This window comes from Prinia subflava, chromosome 3, assembly GCF_021018805.1.
Source record: "Prinia subflava isolate CZ2003 ecotype Zambia chromosome 3, Cam_Psub_1.2, whole genome shotgun sequence".
NCBI classification, from domain to species: Eukaryota; Metazoa; Chordata; class Aves; order Passeriformes; family Cisticolidae; genus Prinia; species Prinia subflava.
Window position 1 is genome coordinate 20251724 of NC_086249.1, and position 20755 is coordinate 20272478.

The 20755-nt window shown below is 47.0% G+C and overlaps 3 protein-coding genes across 12 annotated transcripts in view; 1 reads left to right on the forward strand and 2 right to left on the reverse strand.

Moving 5' to 3' along the window:
• Positions 1-491: 491 nt before the first annotated feature.
• On the reverse strand, positions 492-7333 carry NECAP1 (NECAP endocytosis associated 1). Its single transcript, XM_063394302.1, has 8 exons — positions 7121-7333; positions 5666-5766; positions 5412-5516; positions 4939-5020; positions 4420-4528; positions 4138-4324; positions 2896-2989; positions 492-2780 (listed from the first exon to the last, which is right to left on the reverse strand). Exons 1-8 carry the CDS (start codon positions 7216-7218, stop codon positions 2732-2734), a joined length of 825 nt encoding a protein of 274 aa, XP_063250372.1. The 5' UTR covers positions 7219-7333; the 3' UTR covers positions 492-2731.
• Positions 7334-7477: 144 nt separating this feature from the next.
• On the forward strand, positions 7478-17637 carry C3AR1 (complement C3a receptor 1). Of its 4 annotated transcripts, XM_063394300.1 has the most exons (3): positions 7478-10103; positions 13851-13975; positions 14728-17637. In XM_063394300.1, exons 2-3 carry the CDS (start codon positions 13872-13874, stop codon positions 15839-15841), a joined length of 1218 nt encoding a protein of 405 aa, XP_063250370.1. In that variant the 5' UTR covers positions 7478-10103; positions 13851-13871; the 3' UTR covers positions 15842-17637. The 4 variants fall into 4 exon arrangements, with proteins under 4 accessions (XP_063250370.1, XP_063250368.1, XP_063250371.1 ...); XM_063394298.1 differs by having other exon boundaries at positions 13851-17637; XM_063394301.1 differs by lacking the exon at positions 13851-13975.
• A 361-nt stretch (positions 17638-17998) lies between these two features.
• Positions 17999-20755, reverse strand: part of FOXJ2 (forkhead box J2) — a 31102-nt gene continuing 28345 nt past the window's right edge. For all 7 annotated transcript variants that reach the window (XM_063394295.1, XM_063394294.1, XM_063394291.1 and 4 more), the window contains one exon: positions 17999-20599. In XM_063394295.1, the coding sequence (XP_063250365.1) occupies positions 20511-20599 (89 nt within the window). In that variant the 3' untranslated portion in view covers positions 17999-20510. The remainder of the gene's footprint in view (positions 20600-20755) is intronic.

Sequence of the window (20755 nt, forward strand, 5' to 3'; positions counted from 1 at the left end):
TGCTGCCCCTAGCAAGGGCTCACTTGGCTCACCTTGCCCCGCTCTCTAGTCCGCAGAGACTGTTTCCCATCTGCCAGCATGGAAAGAATAATTTCTGAAAATATCTGCAGGCTATAGAAGCCTTTACTATCTGAGATGCTAAATATCAGGGCAACCAAGTTGTCTCGCTTGTTTTATCCACATTTACCAAGTCCCACAGGAACCTATACTCAGGCCTGGTTCTATGTTGTTGACTCATGTTTGGTATTGTGTGTGTTTTTTACCCTATTTGGAATAGCCATGTCATTTTTTTGTTCTTCTTCTACATTCCTACCTCTTTGCACAGACAGCCTGAACCCATCACTCCTGAAGTTGCTCTTGTCCACTCTGCAGGCCACAACAGATATGCAGAAGGATAAGTAGGCTGTGAGGATCTTGCTGGACACATGAAGACCTTCAACCTACAGGCTTCCAAAGCAAAAACAATTTGACAACTTAGAAGACTCATGACATTCTTTTCCCCAGTATTATTTGTTTAATTACCATTTGCACCAGTACATCTTATACTTTATATACATATATCTTTAATTTCTGCTTCTTCAGCTTTTCAAATACATAATATATTATCTCCAGAATACTAAGACAATACAGAAGAGGCTCCTATTTAGTTGTTAATTGGTGCCATGAACTTCCTTGGTTGGGGAATTGATACATAGTTGAAATGACAGGACCTCACAAGGATGTGAGCAAATAAAAAGAAGACAAAACAAAATGCCAACCCAGCAGAGTCTGTGATGTTGCTTGCAGACTACAGCCACCCACAAGTTCAGGAGGCAGGGCTTGAAGTACAGTGAGACTGCAGGAGTGACTATGAAGGCAGGGGAGGGCTGGCAGGGGGAAACACCAAGAGAGCAAGGGAATCAGGGTTAAATGACTACTTAAAATACATCCAAGAGCAGTCTGGTCCCCACTTCCACAAGTGGAACTGCAGCAGCTTTAGAGCTATTTCAAGAATGTTGTTCCCCAGAGGGATGGTCTAAGTGAAACTGTCTCCAAAATGCCCTCACTGTAGCCAAACAAAAATGACAAAAGACCTTTGCCAATACAAGGTGCATAAGTCTAACTACTCTTTTAAAAACCTCACCAGAAAATTTTTGCCCAAGGGGAAACATTTCCTTGTGAAGGTGTGCTAGAGACACAAAAGTGTTGCTGTGTTGAGTGTTCAAAATGGGAAGAATCCTTCCAGCAAAGCACCAAAGCCCTAGTGTTCCAGTAACTGGGTACAGCTGTCCAAGAGTCACTGAGAGAGAGCACCTCCCCAGCTAGTGTTTTGGCTTCTGTGCCAGCACGAGGGGTACCAGTTCAGCACTGTGAGGCTTCCAGCCTGCCCTGTGAATTTGCCCGGAGTAATCAACAGACTTACACCCCACATCACATCCACAGCTCCTGAAGATGTAGTGTCCACAATGAAGGGCCACAGGAAACTCTCCCAAAGGAAAAAAGTAGAAAGTCATGGCTTTTTACCTCTTTCTAACTCCCTTAATCACACAAGAAATAGAGAGGGCTTGGACACATTAAAAATAATAATAAAAAAAATCTAAGTTCCAATAACTAGCTCACATCCCTGAAAGTTGGACTCAGAAGAAAAGTCATAATAAAGAACACAAGTGGGAGAATTTTGCTCCCACAGATCTCAGGATTGAGCCTACTATACATTTCTTGCTCAAATGAGTGAGTTGAAAAGGAGAAAGAGACTGTCCCTTCATCACAGAATAATCTATTGTCCCACCATAATCTTACTGTAGATATGTAATACTTGTAACACAATGCCAAGTCACAACACAAGGCCAGGGCTCAGGATAGTGATGCAGGAACATGAAATGCTGAGTGGTGGCAATCACCTGGTTGTCATCTAGTGCAAGTAACTACCAAATTGTAAAAACAGGGGGTTTTTTTCTTAAAGCTATTTCCAGTTAAAACAGCTCAGTGACAGTGAGGCCTTTGCCTGGGGAGAGAGGAGTTAAAACGAAAGAAGTTCCTCCAGTGAACCTGCAAGCCAAATGAGGAGCCTCGAGATGGGGTGCCCACCTGGAACTACAGCGCAACGGCAGCAGGTCCACTCAAGGACTTGCATGACTCCTTCCACAGGAGCATGAGGACATGCAGCACTACCAAGAATTGCACCAAAGACAGGAGAGTAGTGTGTGCATGGGGAGGGTCACTCCTCACCACAGGTGTCATTAATCCAAGAGGATTCTGTGCTGAGAGAAGATCTATGTCCTTAGAGGTTCCACTCAGCAGGTGTAGCCAAATGCAGCTGTCCTCAGCACCGCAAGCTGTAGGGGCTGTAGTCACTACTGAAAGCAGCCACAAAAAGCAACAGCCTAGCTAGAGAAAATTTGAAGGACAAGGAACCCAGAGGCACCTACCCAGCCTCCTCCTGTACCCACTTTCTTCAAGATTCGTGCTTTCCCTGTACGGAAAGACAGGGAAAAAGAGCTAGGATGTACCATGTAATGGCCAAGTGGATGGAGGAGATAAGGCTACCTCTTTCCTCCTTGCCCATCTTGGGAAGAGTCAGTATGTTCTCTTTAGGTTCAGTGGGATCAAAACCAGTAAGTTTAAGTGAAGGTCTGATCTAAAAATGAAGGATTGTCCCAATTTGATTGAAGACTAGAGAGGTTTGTACCCCCTCTGATCCCATTTGGTGCCTCAAGGTCATCAATTTATCACATTCCACTGCTTTGATCATTCAGAACTGGACCCAGTTGGACTGCTGAGGAGCCTGATTGGGAACAGCACTGAAACAAAAAAAGGAAAATCAAATGAGCAGAACCAACAAGACTTCTTAACTTCTGGTTCTTCCCGCACCCATCAGGACACTACCCTTCTTGTGTGCCATTCATCACAGTTTACCTGGATGCAGTGCTGAAGTCTCCCCAGAGGTCTGTGGTAGCTGATACTGGTGCCTTGGATGCAGCTGCAGGAGCATCTAAGTCTAAAAGAATATCTAAGGCAGAATAAAGAGAGAGAAAAAAATACATTGGCTTATCCAGAAGACTCTACAGGCATTTTAACTGTCACCTTTAACAAACTCCTGGATGCAGGGGCAGAAAATCTTTGAGGGGACTCCAGCTTTCCCTGCAGAAGTCAGACTTTCTGAGGCGTTTGTTATAACAGCATCTCCTTTTGCTGAATGTGCACACCTCCAGCTGACACTGCAAGGATACACTGTCTTCAGGAACTGTTCAGCCTTCACTCAGCACACCACCTGACACCTTTGTCCCTTATTACCTCTCCCAGCAGACTGGAGGCTCAGACTCAACCCCAGCTCAGCAATCGTAACAGCTGCCAAACAGGCACCACCTTAACAGTACAAACCACGCACTGGGACCACACAAGCCCTACTCAGAAGCTTGTGGCTTCTTCTCACTCAAACCTCTGGACAGCACTGCTGGAGTCTCTGCCTTCACAAAGGGATCATCAGCTCTCCTCTGCATGGCCACACTGCTAGCACAGCATCCAGAAGACTGCAGCAACCTCTTTGTTACAGAATCACAGGATGATTTAAATTGGAAGGGACCTCCAAAGATCATCTCATATAATCCTACTGCCATGCTATGAGCAGGGACATCTTGCACTAAATCAGGTCACTCAAAGCCCCATCCAATCTGGTCTTGAACACTTCCAATGACAGGGTATCCACTGTTTCACTGGGCAACCTGTTCCAGGGTTTCACCACCCTCATGGTAAAAATTCCTTCTTTATAGCCAATCTAAAACTACACTCTTTCAGTTTACACCTTTACCCTTTGCCCTGGTGAAAAGCCTTTCTCCATCTTTCTTACAAGTTCTCTTTACATAGTGAAAGATCTCCCCAGAGCCTTGTCCTCTCCAAGCTGAACAACCCCAACCCTCTCAGTTGTTCTTCACAGGAGAGGTGTTCCAGCCTTCTGACCATTCCCATGGCCCTCCTCTGGACTCAGTACAACAGACACAGATCTTTCTTGCATTGGGGACACCGGCACTGCCACAGAGACCCAAACCCCTGGGACACACCATGGCTCAGAGGGCACTGCTGGCACTGGGCTGAACACAGGTTTGCTGAAGCAGCACCTGCAGGTGTCTTACAAACTACTGGCTCGGGGCTGAGGTTTACCTGCACTGCTGGCATTACTGGACTGCTGCACAGGTGGTGGTGTGACGTGGTTGGCAATGGCTGTGGAAGATGGGGGAGGTATAGGAGGGACTGCAATTTTGCCTCCTGGTGGGGGTGGCAGCAGGCTGAGGCCCCCTGATCCAGACACACGGGGCTTGGCTGCTCCTCCTTTCTTTGACGTCATGTTCTGTATTAAAACAAACAAAAAAAAAAAAGTAAGTGTAAAGAATAGTCTCCACCTGCACATCCAGAGAAGGAAGCAGAGTAAACTGGTCTGCTTACCCCAATGTTTAGTTTGATGGTCTGCCCTTCCTTAAACCCTAAGTCTAATTTGGGACGTGTGTCAGCTTCCTGGGACTCCTTGGAGATTTCAGTCTCCTGCTTCACCCACCTAAACAGAAGAGAGGAAACCATGAGACCCGTGGCAAAAAGGAGCAATGTTTTAGAAAAAAACCAGTGTGTGTGCTATCTCTCTCCATCCCACCAAACTACCTTGCCTTGTCAAACCAGCTACCTCCCTGCTCCTGGTGTCACACAGCACAAAGCTGGGACCACCACAAACCCAAGAGGCTGTTTTAACACTGCACCTGGAGCATCACAGGACTTAAGATGATGACCTACAGATCTGACCCTGCAGCGGTTCTCAGCTTGCACAACAGATGGCAGCACACACAAGTGTCCCTTGGCAGAGCAGGGCTTCAGGGCCACCCCAAGGAAACCTGTGCTAAAGGAACATGCACCACCACCCACCATGTTCTACAGGCCAGAGGAAAAACAGCATTCCAGAAAAGCAAAACTCACTTGAAGTGATCCTGCAAAGAGACGTTGAAGTCAAAGGCATCGCCCCGATCCGTGAAGCCAATGCCTATAAAAGCACTTCGTCCTAGCAAGGAGACAGGAGGAGTCACTGGAGGTGCCCTGCAACTGGGCCACAAATCCCTCTGCTTGTCCTAAACCACTCTGTGCTACCTCTCTCTGACACACCTGCAGCTGGATGCCAGCAGCTTACAACAGTTCATTGTCCCTAGCCTTCAGGATGCACCCTTCTTCCCACAGGGTGTGCTTGGAAACCAGATGTTCCTTCCTAGCCCAGCCCCTGGACCCTGTGCAATGTAGAGAATCTCCTCTTTTTACCCTGCCCTCAGACCCCTCCAGGCACACAACCTAGCCTTTTCAGCATTCCAAGACCATTTTCATCTTCCTGGCACACTCCCAGCCCCACCTGGCTCTCTTCCACCCCTAGCACTTGGCACATACACTGGCCCCCAACTCACCAGTCCCATCCTGAATTCGAATGACGAAGTAGCGGCTGGAATCTGCCACAGTCTCCACTGCAATGCCAGGGTATTGATCTATAGGAGCCTGGGCAAAGAGTTCTCCTGCAGACAAAGAATCAGGTGTTCAGAAGAGCGAGCCCTTCCTAAAGGTGGCCAGGGCTGCCACGCACATCTCTGGGCAGGCTTAGAAACACAGGCTCACAGGCAGCAATCACAGTGGCAGCCTTGCCAAGGCACAGCCTTTCCCTTACCTGAAACCTTATCCTCCAATTTTATGTAAGCAGTTTTGCCTTTGGAGGTGACACGAAGCCGCCCTGTCCAGTCTGGATGGTCCAGTTTCCAGTCAGATGCCCTGAAAGGAAGAGCAGCTGATCACTGACCATAGCAAACCTCTGCAATTCTGCCCAGCCACCTCAGCAGAAGTCTCTGCTCCTTCAACCTCTGCAGCTGCCTCATTCCACTTCCCTCCCCAAATAACACATGGGGTCTCAGCTCCTCTCTTGTTGCTGTCAATTGACACATGACTCTGGCATCTCTGGGCAAAGGGAAAGAGACACAGTCCAGAGAACATCAACTACTCACCTTGCAAAAGCAGGGAGACAGAAGCCCAGTAACTCACTTGAACACAAAATCCACAAAAGTGACTTGTGAGCATTGGGAAAACCTCAAAAATTAATTAGTAACCTGCTGAAAAGACACTATTTTTCTTCCCTATTGTTGTAAAATAACACTGAGTATTTCTGAGCCCAGAGGCAGCTGACTTACACCAGGCAAAATACACACCAAGACATTTTGACTGACCCATCACACTCTTTGTCACAGATTCTTGTGAGGAAAAAAAAAAAAAAAAAAAAAAAAAAAAAAAAAAAAAAAAAAAAAAGGCAAGAGAAAAACCCTAACCTACAGCATCACACAGTATTCTGAGTTGGGAGAGACCCACAAGGATCACTGAATCCAACTTCTGGCTCTGCACAGTACACTCCAAAAATTACAACATGTGCCTGAGAGCATTGTCCAAACGCTTCCTGGCCTCTGGTAGGCTTGGTGCTGTAAAATCTACAGGATTTTATAACTGGAAACAAACATCCCTGACCAGGCACAACATCCGCCTACAGTCTGTCAGGTTCAGGGAGTACACAAACCCCGTTTCTCCAGCAGGCCTGTGGGCACATCTTACAAAGTCACACTCTGCTGCTTTTGGCTGACCAGAGGAGGCATTTCTAACTGCTGGTCCTGCAGCCACTTCTTAAAAATCACCTCGAATTCATCCTTGCTTTCCTCTCCGCCACCGCAAGAGCCACCAGGCCAAATCCAACGTGCCGATACAGCACATCAGCGTCACATCCCAGGGAACCCGGCAAACCGGGAGCAGACGTCAGCTCTGCCTGGAGGAGCCAGCTGCGCCCTCAGCCCCTGCCCCTGACTAACAGGGCAGCCCCCGCTCGTCCGCAGCGCGGGGCGGAGGCTCCTCTGCCCTCAGGCGCTGAGCACCTGCCCACCAGAGGCAGCTCCGGCCGGCGGCTCCTCCACAGCTCGGCTGCAGGGGGCTGGGCGGATGGCCAGTCCCGCTCGCGACCGCACGACACGGCTTTGCCGAGGGGCGAGGCCGGGTCACGGCACAGCCCAGCCGCCGGCTGCCCCGCGGGCAGGGGCTGGGGCAGAACGGGCCGCGCCGGGGCGATCGCGGGCGCCGCACGCTCCCTCACCTGTACCCGCGGTTGGAGGTGCGCGGCGGGATGCGGTAGACGTTGACATCGGGCTTCACGCAGAGAACGGACTCGTACTCCAGCTCGGCCGCCGCCATGTCGGCCGCGAAGCCCGGCGAGGAGCGAGCGGCGGGAGCCTAGTGACCGGCGGCGCTGCCCACCGCCATCTTTGATGAGGGCAGACACCGCCTGGGGGTGCCGGCGCGGCCGGACCAGGCTCCGGTTACGTCACAGAAGCGGATGGGGCCATCTTGGATGCTGGCAGCGGGGGCGGGAGGGCGCCATCTTGGAGCCGCCCCTGACACAGCAGCGGCGGCCGGTGCCATCTTGGGGCCTGGCAGGTGCCGCGGCGGGGGCTGGCGCGGCCATGTTTGTCCGGGGCAGCGGGAGGTGGCGGGCGGGATGGCGGGAGGAGCGCGGCTGGCTGTGCCGCCACACGGCATCGACCTGCTCGTGTGGATCCCCCGGGGCTGCTCCCCTGCCGCCCTGGGGCACACCGGGCGGGTTAAGTGTTAGTGTTCGTTCTGTGGTGTGGCGATTAGCAAGCTAAAAAGGAAACGCGGCACAAAGCACGACAGGTTTTGCTGCTGGAAGTGATGGAAATGCCAGCTATGCAAAGCTTAGTTTCAGGAGTGGGTCTTACCCCAAAATATGGCCAAAAGTAAGGGTGTAGATACTAGTTTATTTATCAATAATGATAAGGCTGGCAGCATTGCAACCACTTGTTAAGTGGTGGCTTCTCAGTGGAGACTGCTGCTGAAGTTTAATGCTGTGCAGCATCCTGTGGCTGAGTCTCAAAAAGTACCAATGTTTACTCTGAAAAGTGTAAGAAAAGGCATAAGAAAAGTTTAAAAATTACATAGAGCCATGTCTGAGCATTCCATGTCAAGCATTGGAACGGGCTGCCTAGGGGGGTGGTGGAGTCACCATCCCTGGAGGTGTTGAGGCAAAAATACTCAAAATAATCACTGAAACATCACTAAATTTGAGGGTTTTGTTTTGTTGTGGTGAGGTTTTGTTGGTTTTCTGTTTGTTTGGTTTTGGGGTTTTGGTTTTTTAGATGATTTTTTGTTTTGTTTTGTTTGTTTGCTTGTTTTCCCAGTAGGGAATAGCGTTAGTTAATGCAGACAGAGCCATTCCCCAGCCATGGCTCTCTAGTCATCATTGTCTATATTTTTTCTTGTTCTAGGACTTTTTAAGATCAAATACAGCATTTGGAATTCAAGATGAAACTTACATTTACCTTTTGGATAGAGTTGCCTGTTGACCTGATTTTTCATTAGAGCTTCCTGCATTGGCTGCTAAGTTTTTTCATTGATAATAATATAATAACTTACCAGGAGTACACCCCTCCATGTGCGTAGTTATGGTTGCTTTTCCAAGTTCAGTGATTCACAATTAGCAGCATTAAATTTCACCTCCCTCTTTACAGTGCTGTCATTCAGCGTGCCACAGTCCTCCTACAGTCCCTCTAGAAGGAGAGGATCTCGGATGAGGGAGTGGCAAAGGGCCAACTATTATAAGGCACGTGAGGAAAGACTCACAAGCAGCACCAGAACGCTAGGAATACATCTCCCTTTCAATTCCATTGAGACTTAACCAGCAGAGAACATAACATTCTTCTGGTTGGTTCAAACAAGCATCTCTGGACCAAAAAAATACAAGGCACTGCCAATAACCACCAAATTTTAATTTTTTAATTTATTTTTTACTACTTCTTTTTTTTTCAGGATTCAACAGAGGGATTGAAATCTTGAAACAGAAAATATTTGACCTGGAGGATAGGACTGGTTAAGGACCTTCCTGCAAAGCAGGGCTTGACTGGCAGGTCCCATGCTGGTGACCAGGCTGTGTCTCTCAGCCAGGAGGAGCCCAGTGCAGTAAGCTCCTATCTGCACTGTCTGTCTGAGCCCAAGGAGTCCCCCTGGCAGGATGGCAGCTGAGAATAAAATGAAGCTACAGGAATTTTCCTGGCAGGCTGCTGACAGCCTGTCTGTCTTTGTGGGTACAGCTCAGCCCTGGCCTGTCTTCCTTTCTCTGGTTTTGTGTTGGAGGCAGCATCTGTGTCTTTCACAGACACACTCAGGAGCAAAAGTCTGCTCTGTCATGGTTCATTTTTCAGACCAAAACCAAAATACTGAGGCTGATTCTTGTATGTCTGGGCTTTGTCATTTCTGCTAGCAGTTTTGATTTCCCAAATTGTGAGGGGCGAGGGGGAACCCCCTTGTTAAACATTAGAAATGCCTTGCCCTGAAAGCTTTCCGTTTTTATAGTCTCGCCACATTTTGTGCCAATCAGCATTTCAGTTAACCACTTCTAACTTTTTATCAGTCAAGTTCCTTTTTAAAAAATAGACTTTTAATACCCTGAAAAGTACAAGGCAGATTAAAACCCTTTTGTCAGGACCAGTCATGGTTTGCAGACTACAGTGTCCTGTATTTGATGAAGTAAACTCTATCAAGCTGGGACAGAAGCTGAGCTGGATTGGTAAGAATCCTAGAAATGGTATTAGCTAGATGAACAGGCTGACCTGGTAAGCCATATAAGTGGCTACAAGACAATAACAGATCAGACATTTCAGAGCAACATGGCAGGGTTTGGACTTAGGAATTACTTCCAGCAAAGGTCACACTGTGTCAGCAGGCAAGATGTCATTGAGTTGTCTTACAGAATATAGTAAAGTATTGTCTGTGATTGTAATTCCTGTGTTTTCTATTAATATTTAGAGCACTATTTTATTTTGACAGTTTTAAGAAACTTCCTGTGGTTTGACTCTTTATTTTATGAGCAGATGATATCTAAATGTTGAAATGATATTCAAATGAGTCATTTTATCAGGATGAAGAAACACACTTGGCACACACATGCGCATGCAGGAAAAAAAATGCAGTTCCTAAAATGTCATGTGAGAGTTTTTTCAGTCACTCCAGAGACAGGATTGATGGTACTTGCTCCAACACACTGAAATAACTGCTTCACTCAGGTAGGTATCATAAGCTGGAGAATTTTGCTTTCCTCATCTACTTGTCATTTATTATTCTTTCTCCTGAAAACCTCTCTCCCTCCTCCAGTTCCCCCTTCTATTTTCAAACCACATTGCAGCCCTTTTAGCACTCTGGAAAACATAGTGTGGGTAGTATCTTCTAATTGATTCATCCCTCAGTTTGCTTTGGAGTAGGACTTGCATTACTATTTTACAGCATTCCCTATTTCCCTATCCTCTTCGTATCATTTGTTGTAGCTATATGGGAGGGCAGCAGGGTTCAACTCTTGCAGCAGTGTTCGCCAGTTGTCCCTCTAAAAGTTGCTTCTATGTGGATCAGCAAGGCCACAGGAAATGGAACAAACTTGGAAGAATTTTAAATTAAGTCTCCAGCTTTAAGTTAAGCCTTCCAATAATTTCTTTCATGGCTTTCCTCGTAGGTCACCCTCACTTGCAAGTCTCTTAGCAGATATTACCAAAAACTGATAAATGACAATGTTTGTTACAATTGTTTATCTCATTTTCTTCTTCGTGAAGCAGTTCAAACACTTATGCATCGCTCCACTTTCAGATTGCACGGTATGCAAGAATGGGATTGATGATTTGAGGGTTTTTTTAAATAATATTTATATTTAGTCCTGCATACAACAGTCTCAGACTAGTATTTAAGTACTGGCATAACAGAGGTTAAAATAGGGTCAGTTGTCTTATTTATGTCTTCTCAGTTGCTTCTGCAGGCTGTATTCAGCTCTTCCCTATTCAGTTTCCTTGCATTTTGGTAACATTTTTGGGACCTTTCAGTAACACACCTTGCCTGCATCAATTCAGCAAGGGTTTCGTTAACAGGAATTTTATAGACAATTCTATTAATGCCTAAAGGATGAAAATCAGGGTTTTTTCCTCAATTCTCTCTTGGCTTTGCTGGTTTTCTTTTCCTTTCTAAATTTACTAAGTCCAAGAATAATTGAGCAATTAACATTGTTGCTCTACTACAGTCATAGTTTTAAAATACCACTTAAGTGTGCTGTAGGTCAGCTTCATTGTCTTGCAGTAAGACACATCATATCTAAAATGGCTCGAGAACATTACTCTGTATTTTTATTTCTACAAGTAAATATCTGTCTGTTCTTCTTAAGCATCCCTTTCTTGTCTTTCATAGAACCTTACACCATTAATGTCTTCCCTTTCTCCTGGTCAAAATAAGCTTTACAAGGAACCAGCAGACAGCTCAGAACACATATAAAGGAAAAGGAAGTGGTCACTGGTACTTCCCTAAAATATCCCTTAGCCAACAGAGTCAATGTCCTGTCTATTCTATTTGTAATGTTCAGAGAGTGAAGCGGGGTTATTTCAGAAAGACAGGCATTGCTTTCTTAACTTAAATGTACTTCACCAGTTATGCCAGAAGAAATCACTCATTTTAAAGGAAACAGGAACTAAAAGTGCTGATTTGCCTTTCTGAAGCAGGAAGTCAACCAGGAAACACACCTGGGGACAGCATGGCTGTGTGAATAGAGAGCTCTACTTTGGAGACTAGGAAGAACCAGATGGAAATCAAAGGGGTGATACAGATGGGAGAACATAACTCTATAGAGCTCCCTATCTGAACAGCAGGCTGATGTAACTTAGCCACCATGAGAGTGATGAAGGTGTACAATGGGCACACTAGTAACAAATTTGTGTAGGCCAATGCCTTTGTACCCTGACAGCTCTGTACTGTCACCTGACTCAGGGACACTTGAGTAAAGATTTAGAGAAGAATTTGGCGAGGAGGATCACAGAATCATGAGGTTGGAAAAGACCTTCAAGGTTGAGTCCAACACCTCAACTAGACCATGGCAACAAGTGCCACATCCAGTCTTTTTTAAACACATCCAGGGATTCTGACTCCACCACCTCCTCTGGCAGACCATTCCAGTACTTTATCATTTTTTCTGTAAAAAACCTTTTTCCTAATATCCAACTTCTATTTTCCTTGGTGCAGCTTAAGACTGTGTTCTCTCATTCTGTCAGTTGCTGCCTGGAGAAAGACACCTGGCTACAGCCACCTTTCAATTGTAGAGAGTGATAAGGTCACCTCGGAGTCTCCTTTTCTCCAGGCTAAACACCCCCGGCTCCCTCAGTCGTTCCTCATAAGGTTTGTGTTCCAAGCCCCTCACCAGCCTCATTGCCTCCTCTGGACGCGCTCAAGTGTCTCAACATCCTTCCTAAACTGAGGGGCCAGACCTGGACACAGCATTCGAGGTGTGGCCTCACCTGTGCCGTGTACAAGGGAAGAATGACCTCCCTGCTCCTGCTGGCCACACCATTCCTGATCCAGGCCAGGATGCCCTTGGCCTTCTCAGCCTCCAGGGCACACTGCTGGCTCATGTTCAGCTGCTGTCACCAGTAGCCCCAGGTCCCTTTGTGCCTGGGCACTGTCCAGCCACACCATCCCCAGCCTATAACACTGCAGGGCGTTATTGTGGCCAAAATGCAGGACTCAGCACTTGGACTTACTAAACTTCATCCTATTGGACTCTGCCCATCCATCCAACTGTTCCAGGTGTCTCTGCAGAGCCCTCCCACCTTGTAACAGATCGACACAGCCTAGTGTCATCTGCAAATTTACTGATGAAAGACTCAACCCCCTCATCCATGTCATCAATAAAAACATTGTCCTCCACACACTGTAAGAACTTCCTGGACTGCCTATTTTCTGTTGTATTAAGTTCTCAGCAGATGTCTGGTAGGTTGAAGTCACCTACAAAAACAAGGGCTAGTGATCCTGAAACATTCTCCAGCTGTTTATAGAATAAGTTGTCCACCTCTTCTTCCTGGTTGGGTGGATGATAACAGACTCCCAGTAGGATGTCAGCCTTGTTGGCTTTCCCCTTAATTCTTACCCACAGGCATTCAACTTCATTGTCATTAGTTTCAATACCCATTGCCTCCCTAATATAAAGGGACACCCTTCCACCTCTTCACCCTTTCCTGTCTCTTTTGAAGAGCTTGTAGCCATCCAGTGCAGCGCTCCAGCTATATGAGTCGTCCCATCATGTTTCTGTGATGGGGACTACATCATAGCTTTGCTGCTGCACCATGACCTCCAGCTCCTCTTGTTTGTTACCCATGCTGCATGCATTAGTGTACATGCACCTGAGCTGGGCTACTGATTTCACCCCTAACTCAGGCTTACCACCCTTGGGCCTGCTTCCACACAGCCCAGCTGCATCCTCTTCCCCCTTCAACCTAATTTAAAGCCCTCTCAATGAGTTCTGCCAGTTCACGAGCTGAAATCTTTCTGCCGTTAACAGAGAGATGGAGCCCATCCAGTTCCAGCAGGCCAAGTGCTGAAAAAGTTGCCCCATGATCAAAGAACCCAAATTTCTGCTGATGACACCAACCCTTGAGCCACTTGTTGAAAGTTATTCCCTTCATCATTTTTCTCTGTCACCAGAAGGATTGAGCAAAACACCACCTGTGCTCCTGCCCTATCAGCCACTTGAGCCAGTGCCCTGAAGTCCCTTTTAATTGCCCTGATGCTCTTCTTTTCAGTCTCATCACTGCCAGCCCGGAGTATCAGCAGTGGGTAGTAATCAGAGAGCCGAATCAGCCCAGGGAGTCTCTTGGTAACATCCTGTACCCTGGCCTCAGGGAGGCAGCAGAACTCCCTGTGGGATGGGTCTGGTCGGCATATGGGGCCCTCTGCTCCCCTCAGAAGGGAGTCATCCACTATGCCTACTCTTCATTTCTTTTTCATGTTAGAGGTGGTGATCTGTCTGACTGATGAGGCATAACTGGGAGGCTCACTGGATGGATCATTTCCTTCTACGTTATCTGGCTGACCCTCCAGATTCAGCGCCTCATACCTGTTCTGAAGTGGCACTTGGGTAGGTGATAGGGATCGGGAGGAATCCTTACTGCGTCCCTGAATAGAGACCCATTTCCACTTTCCTTTATCCATGAGGTGTCCTCCTATTACTTGACAGTGGGAGGCATGGGAGTTCTCTGACTCCTGGTGGGCCTCCCTCCACCAATCTATCTCCCTTTCACTTTCCTTAATACTCCTTAGTCTGTCAACTTCCTCCCTAAACTCGGCCACCAGTGAAAGGAGATCATTCATCTGTGTTCACACTGCAGGCAGGCTTCTTCTGCAATGCCCCCTGGTATCACTGATAGGTTCAAAGATTCCACACAGGAAGGGGTCTGGACAGATGCATCCTTTTAGGAGGGTTCTATTTGGCTACACACACTTTTACTAACTGCAGTTTTTGATTGTGTAAAAACCATTACTAACAAAAACAAACAAAAAAAACCCCCCAAAAAAACCAAACAGAAAACAACAACAAAAAAAACCCCAACACCAAAAAGCCAAAACAAACACAACCAGAAAACAAAACCACAAAAACCCCACTAGCAGGAGGAAACCTGCCACCCTGCCTGCTTGCCCTGCTGGCATGAACTGCTGTGCTACGTCCCTCTTTGCCTGCTCCTGTTCACCACACTCCCTAGAGCCCTCTTTTAATCACCCCTCCCCTCTTAATCACCCCTCCACTCCCCAGAGGAAAGCCCCGCCCTGCACTCGTGTGGCTAACGAGAACCAAGGATGTGAATTGCTACTAATTTGGTTTCTGTTTTATAGCTGCAGAATGGCTCAACTCCTGGACAATAGCAGTTCACAGGAACAGGCTGCTGTATATTACCCATCACAATCAATTGTCTCCATTGCTATCTTCACCATCGTTTTCATCATAGGTATCCCAGGCAATGGGTTGGTGATCTGGGTAGCTGGTGTGAAAATGAAAAGGTCTGTGAACACTGTCTGGTTCCTGAACCTTGCTGTGGCTGATGTCATGTGCTGCTTGTCCTTACCATTTTCCATCGTTCACCTGGCACTCCATGAGCACTGGCCCTATGGCTGGTTCCTCTGTAAAGTCATTCCATCAGTCATAATCTTCACCATGTTTGCTAGTGTCTTCCTGCTTGTGGCCATCAGCATTGATCGGTGCCTCCTGGTGATGAAACCTGTCTGGTGTCAGAACCATCGAACAGTGAAATTTGTATCGCTAATATGCAGTGGCATTTGGATGCTGGCCTTCATTTTCTGCTGCCCTGTCTTCTACTACCGTGAGACAAGCACTTATGATGGCAAAACAGAGTGCAGCTACAGTTCTGAAGTTGATGATTACAGAGATGATCCTGTAAATGTGTCTGTAAATGAGCTATGGGAAGAATATCCAACCTACAGTGGTAGTGACTTGTGGGGAGATACCAGTGTAGGTAATTATTCTGTATCCCTTGCCTCGGTGGTAATAAACATCACTAGGGCTGTCTTTGGCTTTGTGCTCCCCTTTGGCATAATGGCAGTTTGCTACGCCCTCATTGTTTTCAGAACACATGCAAATCAGTTTCACAAGCCATACAACAGGACACTGCGAACAGTTGTGTTTGTGGTAGCTGCATTCTTCATCTGCTGGGCTCCATACCATGTCGTTGGGATTCTCCACATTGTACCTAGTCTGGGAACGGGACTGAGTGAGTCACTGATCCTGTGGGATCACCTCTCTATAGCACTTGCATATGCCAACAGCTGCATCAACCCCCTGCTTTATGTTTTTGTGGGACGGGACTTCAGGGCAAAGGTACGGCAATCAGTGCAAAGAATCTTGGAAGGTGCCTTTAGTGAGGAACTCACATCTTCAACCCTGCACAGAAGCCAGACTTCAGCAGAGAAGAACCTTAGCAGCACCTTGTAATGCAGGACTTCCTATCACCGCTGTAGAAAGAGCAAGCTATAGCTGCACATCAGTCACTCTCTGCTTAGCAGGTGGTTTTGCTCCAATGTTTGATTAACCTGCAGCTCCAGCCCAGGACACTGCAATCATTCAGCTCATGACAGATAACCTCCTTCATATCCTACACTAGAGAGATGGGAAGTTGGAAGCACCAAGAGTAATAATCTGAGGGAGGACTGGTGAAGCAGAAGACACAGTATTTTAACCTACATAGACTATTTTCAGAAAGCAGGGCTGGCTACAGATTTGTGGTGGGAATCATGTAGTTGAACCTCTCAATTGAGATAAGAATGTTATTTTATTTGCATATGTCTGTATTCTACATCTCCTGTCTCTGATAAAGTGCAGATAAAACTAACTTGAATATTGCTCCTTGGAAGGTAATCACATCTTTCCTCTGAGTCTACTAGGGCTCTGAGGTACGTGTAAGAATATCTAAAGATTTCCCTACAAGGTACTGCTACATTTCCTTACAGCCATGCACTTGCCCCAGTCAGCTGCATCAAACTGACTTCTGTGCCCTGGTAGACGCCCAATCTGTTTCTTTGTCCTGGCAAATCAGTGTATGGTAGTAACTGGTCAGTGCACATGCTGTACCTATGTTCATCAGCGTGTGCACACTCACTGTCTCCCCAACGCTCCCTCCACCACCAGAGTCCAAAATCTTCCTTTTAGGAAGCAGTTTGAGACTAGCCAAATGTACCTACTGCATTTTGAGATGGCACATGAGCAGAATTTGAGCAGCTGCAGTCACTGATGACCCAGACTGGGTGACTGCTGGACCATCAGCCATTTGGTAAAACCCTGGAACTGAGGAGTGATAACCTCCAGTCTGACCCCAGGAAGGTGGGGAATGACCATCTTCTGGCTCAGTCACATCAGGCTGTCTTTACATGAGAGATGTGCTCTCTTTTACTGAGAGATGTGCTTCTTGTGTCCTTCCAGTGGAGAAAAAGCTTCATCCAGTCAGGCTATTTGGGGTGTTCCCAAGGTTAAATGTTTCCTGCTCCTGAAAAGCAGAACTATATTTACTAAGTCCTCTATGGAAGCAGTTTAAAATCTTTTTGTGTTAGCTCTTCCTTAAAAGAGAAAGGCCAGCAAACAGTATGACAAATAGACACTAAGCATTTGGTAGAGTTTTCACTCTGCCTGTCTTAGGTTGAAATATGTAACCAAAAGTGTGTATTCTATTTGCCATCTGTTGAAACTGGCTGGGAGGTGTTTTTATCTCTTGTATAACCCATTCCTCATAACTCCACGGAGGAGGGGGTGGGTGCCTTCTGCTAAGGGGCCAGCTGTTAAAACCAGGGGGAGCAATGTTATCTCTTCCACGACCCATCCTCCCTCCAGGGGGATATCTGCTGTTAATGAGCCATTAAGGCTCACTGCATGACTGATAAAATTACATTGTCCCATTGTGAGATGCTCCACCCAGCGAGAGGAGCCAAGCATTTCTACCTGGATAAAACCTGAGAATCAGAAACAACAAGACAGCCTGTTTCCACTGGATTCTCAGACAAAGACCAGACCCATCTCACCACCACTGGACCCTTTCTACAGGATCATCTCTACTCCAACAGAACCACATCTGTCACTCCAGGAGGACTTATTTGGACTGCTCCCAACACCCTGATCAACAGGGTGTCAGGTCATATTCTGACTCGGTCAGCATTTCTAGGATCTTTTTTGTTTGCTTGGGTTTTTTTGTACTATTATATTTGTATTTTTAATATTCCTAGTAAAGAACTGTTATACCTATTCCCATATCTTTTCCTGAAAGCCCCCTTCATTGCAAAATTATAATAATTTGGAGGGAGAGGTTTTTACATGCTCCATTCCAAGGGAAGCTCCAGCTTTCCCTGGCAGACACCTGTCTTTCCAAACCAAGACACTGCCTTTCTGGTGAGCATGAATTGAAAGACTACCAGATCTCACTGCCCTGAGAACAGCCAGCTGGGAGAACCTTCAGCTCTTAACATCCTAAAAAGTCTCCATCTAAAGAACATCCAGGTGTGGGCTGTCCATTTAGCTATGTCCACACCCAAATTTTAAGGTGGGAACCAAGCCGTCCTGACAGGCGCTGCTGAAAGAAAAAAATCAATACCAGCACCAAAACAGTTAAACCATAAACATTCACTTTTTCTTTTTATTAAGAAAGCATGCACAAAAATAAACTCATGAGACCACGCCCCTCTCTCCCTGACCACTGACATGAAGCATTGGGGGTCACATCGGGCTGGAGGGGCCTGCAAGACCCCTCTGTGGGCCAGGCCGGCCCCCCTGCCCTCCCTGCAGGCCGGTGCCAGCGCACCCGCAGAGCTCCACGCCCACCCATCGATGTCTTACCACGCACTAACAACACACATTGATTTCAGGGGCAGAGGAACGAGGCTAATTTGCACACTGACCGGCATGTATTTACATATGCAAATGAGGCACAACTTAATACGCAAATGAGGCAAATATGCAAATGAGGAGCACTTGGATACGCAGAAGGAGCCATATTGGTTTGTTTTTCTTCCGATGGTGTTTTCAGACTTCCACAGAGCCGGCTCTCAGTAATGTCCACTGCAAAACACTAACTGGCACCTGCCATAAATTGTCTCTCGTTGTTTCCAGTGCCACTTTCCACAGAAACCTATCACACATACTTCCAAGCTGTATCATTCCCATCCTGAGGCAGCAGAGATAACAGCTCACTCCATGTTGAAGCTGTCTGGGATTCCTCATTTCTCTTGGAAATGCTCAATGACGAACTCCCCCCCAAACACACACTTAAAACAAAAAAAACAAAACAAAATCTGAAAAAAAAGCAAAAAAGAAAAAAAAAGTGCTGTTCCCCCCTTCCAATGCAATGAGACTCTGTCCACTTCCCTGACAACAATCCAATTTCCAACTGGTTTATCCCTACAGCAAATTTAAAAAGCAGTGCTAGTTCCCCACCTTCCTGCAGTCAGAACAGAAGTTATTACTTTACTCCTGTGCTCCAGGTCTGTCAAGCAGCCATGATAGTCTATTTCCACATCTGTTCCCTTCACTGGTAAATAGGGAATAAGGGCTGGGGGAGGCTTAACAAAATATTAAGAGGAAATGAGGTTTGACAGGATGGAGCCATATGAGAAAAGAAGGGGAACACAGGACACAACTCTGGGGAGGAAGCATCTCAGTGCTCACTCCTGTCCCTGCACCTTTTTCACCTTCCTGATTTGCACATGATGACAAAGCTCATCCTTCAGGATTTACACTAGATTACATTATCTCCCGAGCTGCACTACAAAGGGTCTGACATACCCTCCTCCCTTTTATACTACACTCTTTGGCTGGTCGGTTCAAAACCCTGCCCTGCTTCACCCTCTCTCTCCTAATGCCCCTCTTACAAAAACTGCTTGTGAGGGCCTCCCAGTCCTGACCAGAGGGTCCAGCCCTTGACCAGCAGCCCCCCAGTTCAGCCCCACTCTGCACAGCAGCTTCCTCTGCCCACCATCACACCATTCACCAAGTGGGAACTGCTGACGGAGGACATGCACCTACGAAGCCACACTCCTGTTGCTGCCACTCTCAACCACAGGCAAGGACAGCCTCCAAAGAAATATGAGGGGTGGAGGACCAAATAACAATTGGACAAATACTGATGGGAGAAAACTTCCAAATTTGCATATAAAAGGGAGAGCCTCACTACATATTTTGAAAAAGGGCTTGAAGGGGTGTGGGGTGAAATGAAAAGCTCTAGGGAACAGAATTTGCTGAATCACAAGTGACACCCCTGACTGCTTCTTTTACTTGATGGGTATGTAGGCTTCACCTAGAGACTGCAAAAGGCAGTGTAGGAAATGGGTCAGGATTCCCTCAAAATCTCTCAGTCTTCACAGATGGCACCACATTCTGAAACCAAACTTCTCTGCTGAAATACCATCTCTGTTACATTCTCCTTTCTCCAAACTCAGGTCTCCCTCCCAGCTCAGCTCAGCTCTCCCTACCTCAGGGATTACCCTCTCCTTGTACTTGGGAACACTACTTCTTTTCTTGCTGTTCCTCCTGGTGCGACAAAGTTCACAGAGCTAAGATCACCCCTCCAGTGTCCCTTCAGCCCCCTGACCTTTACAACATTTACGAAACAACATAACTACAGGCTCCCAGGGTCCACTAGGCTCTCTCACTCCAGTAGCCAATACGACAGATTCACCGGCCACCTTGAAGGGAAAGAGGGATTGTTAAACGCAAAATAACGGAGGCAGAGAAAGATGCACTCGAGGATTCAGCCTTCCAAGGTCTTTTCATGGCACCAAGGACCCATCTTCCCGCCCTCCACAGGGCACTGCGCAACACGAAAGAGCCGATCCGATGCGTCCGAGGCCACCGGAGGAGGGGGAGGGCTGTGCTCAATTATTGGTAATAATAATAATAACAATAATAATAATAAACAAAAGAAGAAAAGAAGATAAAACAGGACGCAAGGAAGGATTATCTTCGGCAGCATCTTGCGGTGGCTTCTCTGGCGGAGATAGAGAATATATATCTATATACAGGCAAGGCAGGGAGGCTGGGGAGGGTGGTGCTGACACCATTGACCCCATGTCCCCCTCCCCTCCCACGTCCTTCATAAAGGACGGCCTATCAAGTCTGTAACTCGCTAGGTGATCAAGTCCCAGTCGAAATCATCGGGGATTTCCTCATTGGCGCCTGGAGGAGGCCCTGGAGGCCGAGGGACCAGATGATGAGCTGAGCCAAAAACAAGAAAAAAGAAGAAAAAGGAAAGAGAACAGTTAGAATCTAAAACTACATACTTTTTCACAGTGGGGCCCTTGGGCAAAAGAAACCAAAAGTGAATTGGGCCTTCTCCTTTCCAACAGTCTAACAAGCAAAAACACTACTGGC

Coding starts and splice junctions, on each gene's coding strand:
- NECAP1 (XM_063394302.1), bottom strand. CDS start 7,218: ATGGCGGCGGCCGAGCTGGAGTACGAGTCCGTTCTCTGCGTGAAGCCC. Junction 4,325..4,419: donor CCATCAAACTAAACATTGGG/GTAAGCAGACCA, acceptor GTTTTAATACAG/AACATGACGTCAAAGAAAGG. Junction 2,990..4,137: donor CAGTAATGCCAGCAGTGCAG/GTAAACCTCAGC, acceptor ATTCTGCCTTAG/ATATTCTTTTAGACTTAGAT.
- C3AR1 (XM_063394298.1), top strand. CDS start 14,543: ATGAACTGCTGTGCTACGTCCCTCTTTGCCTGCTCCTGTTCACCACAC.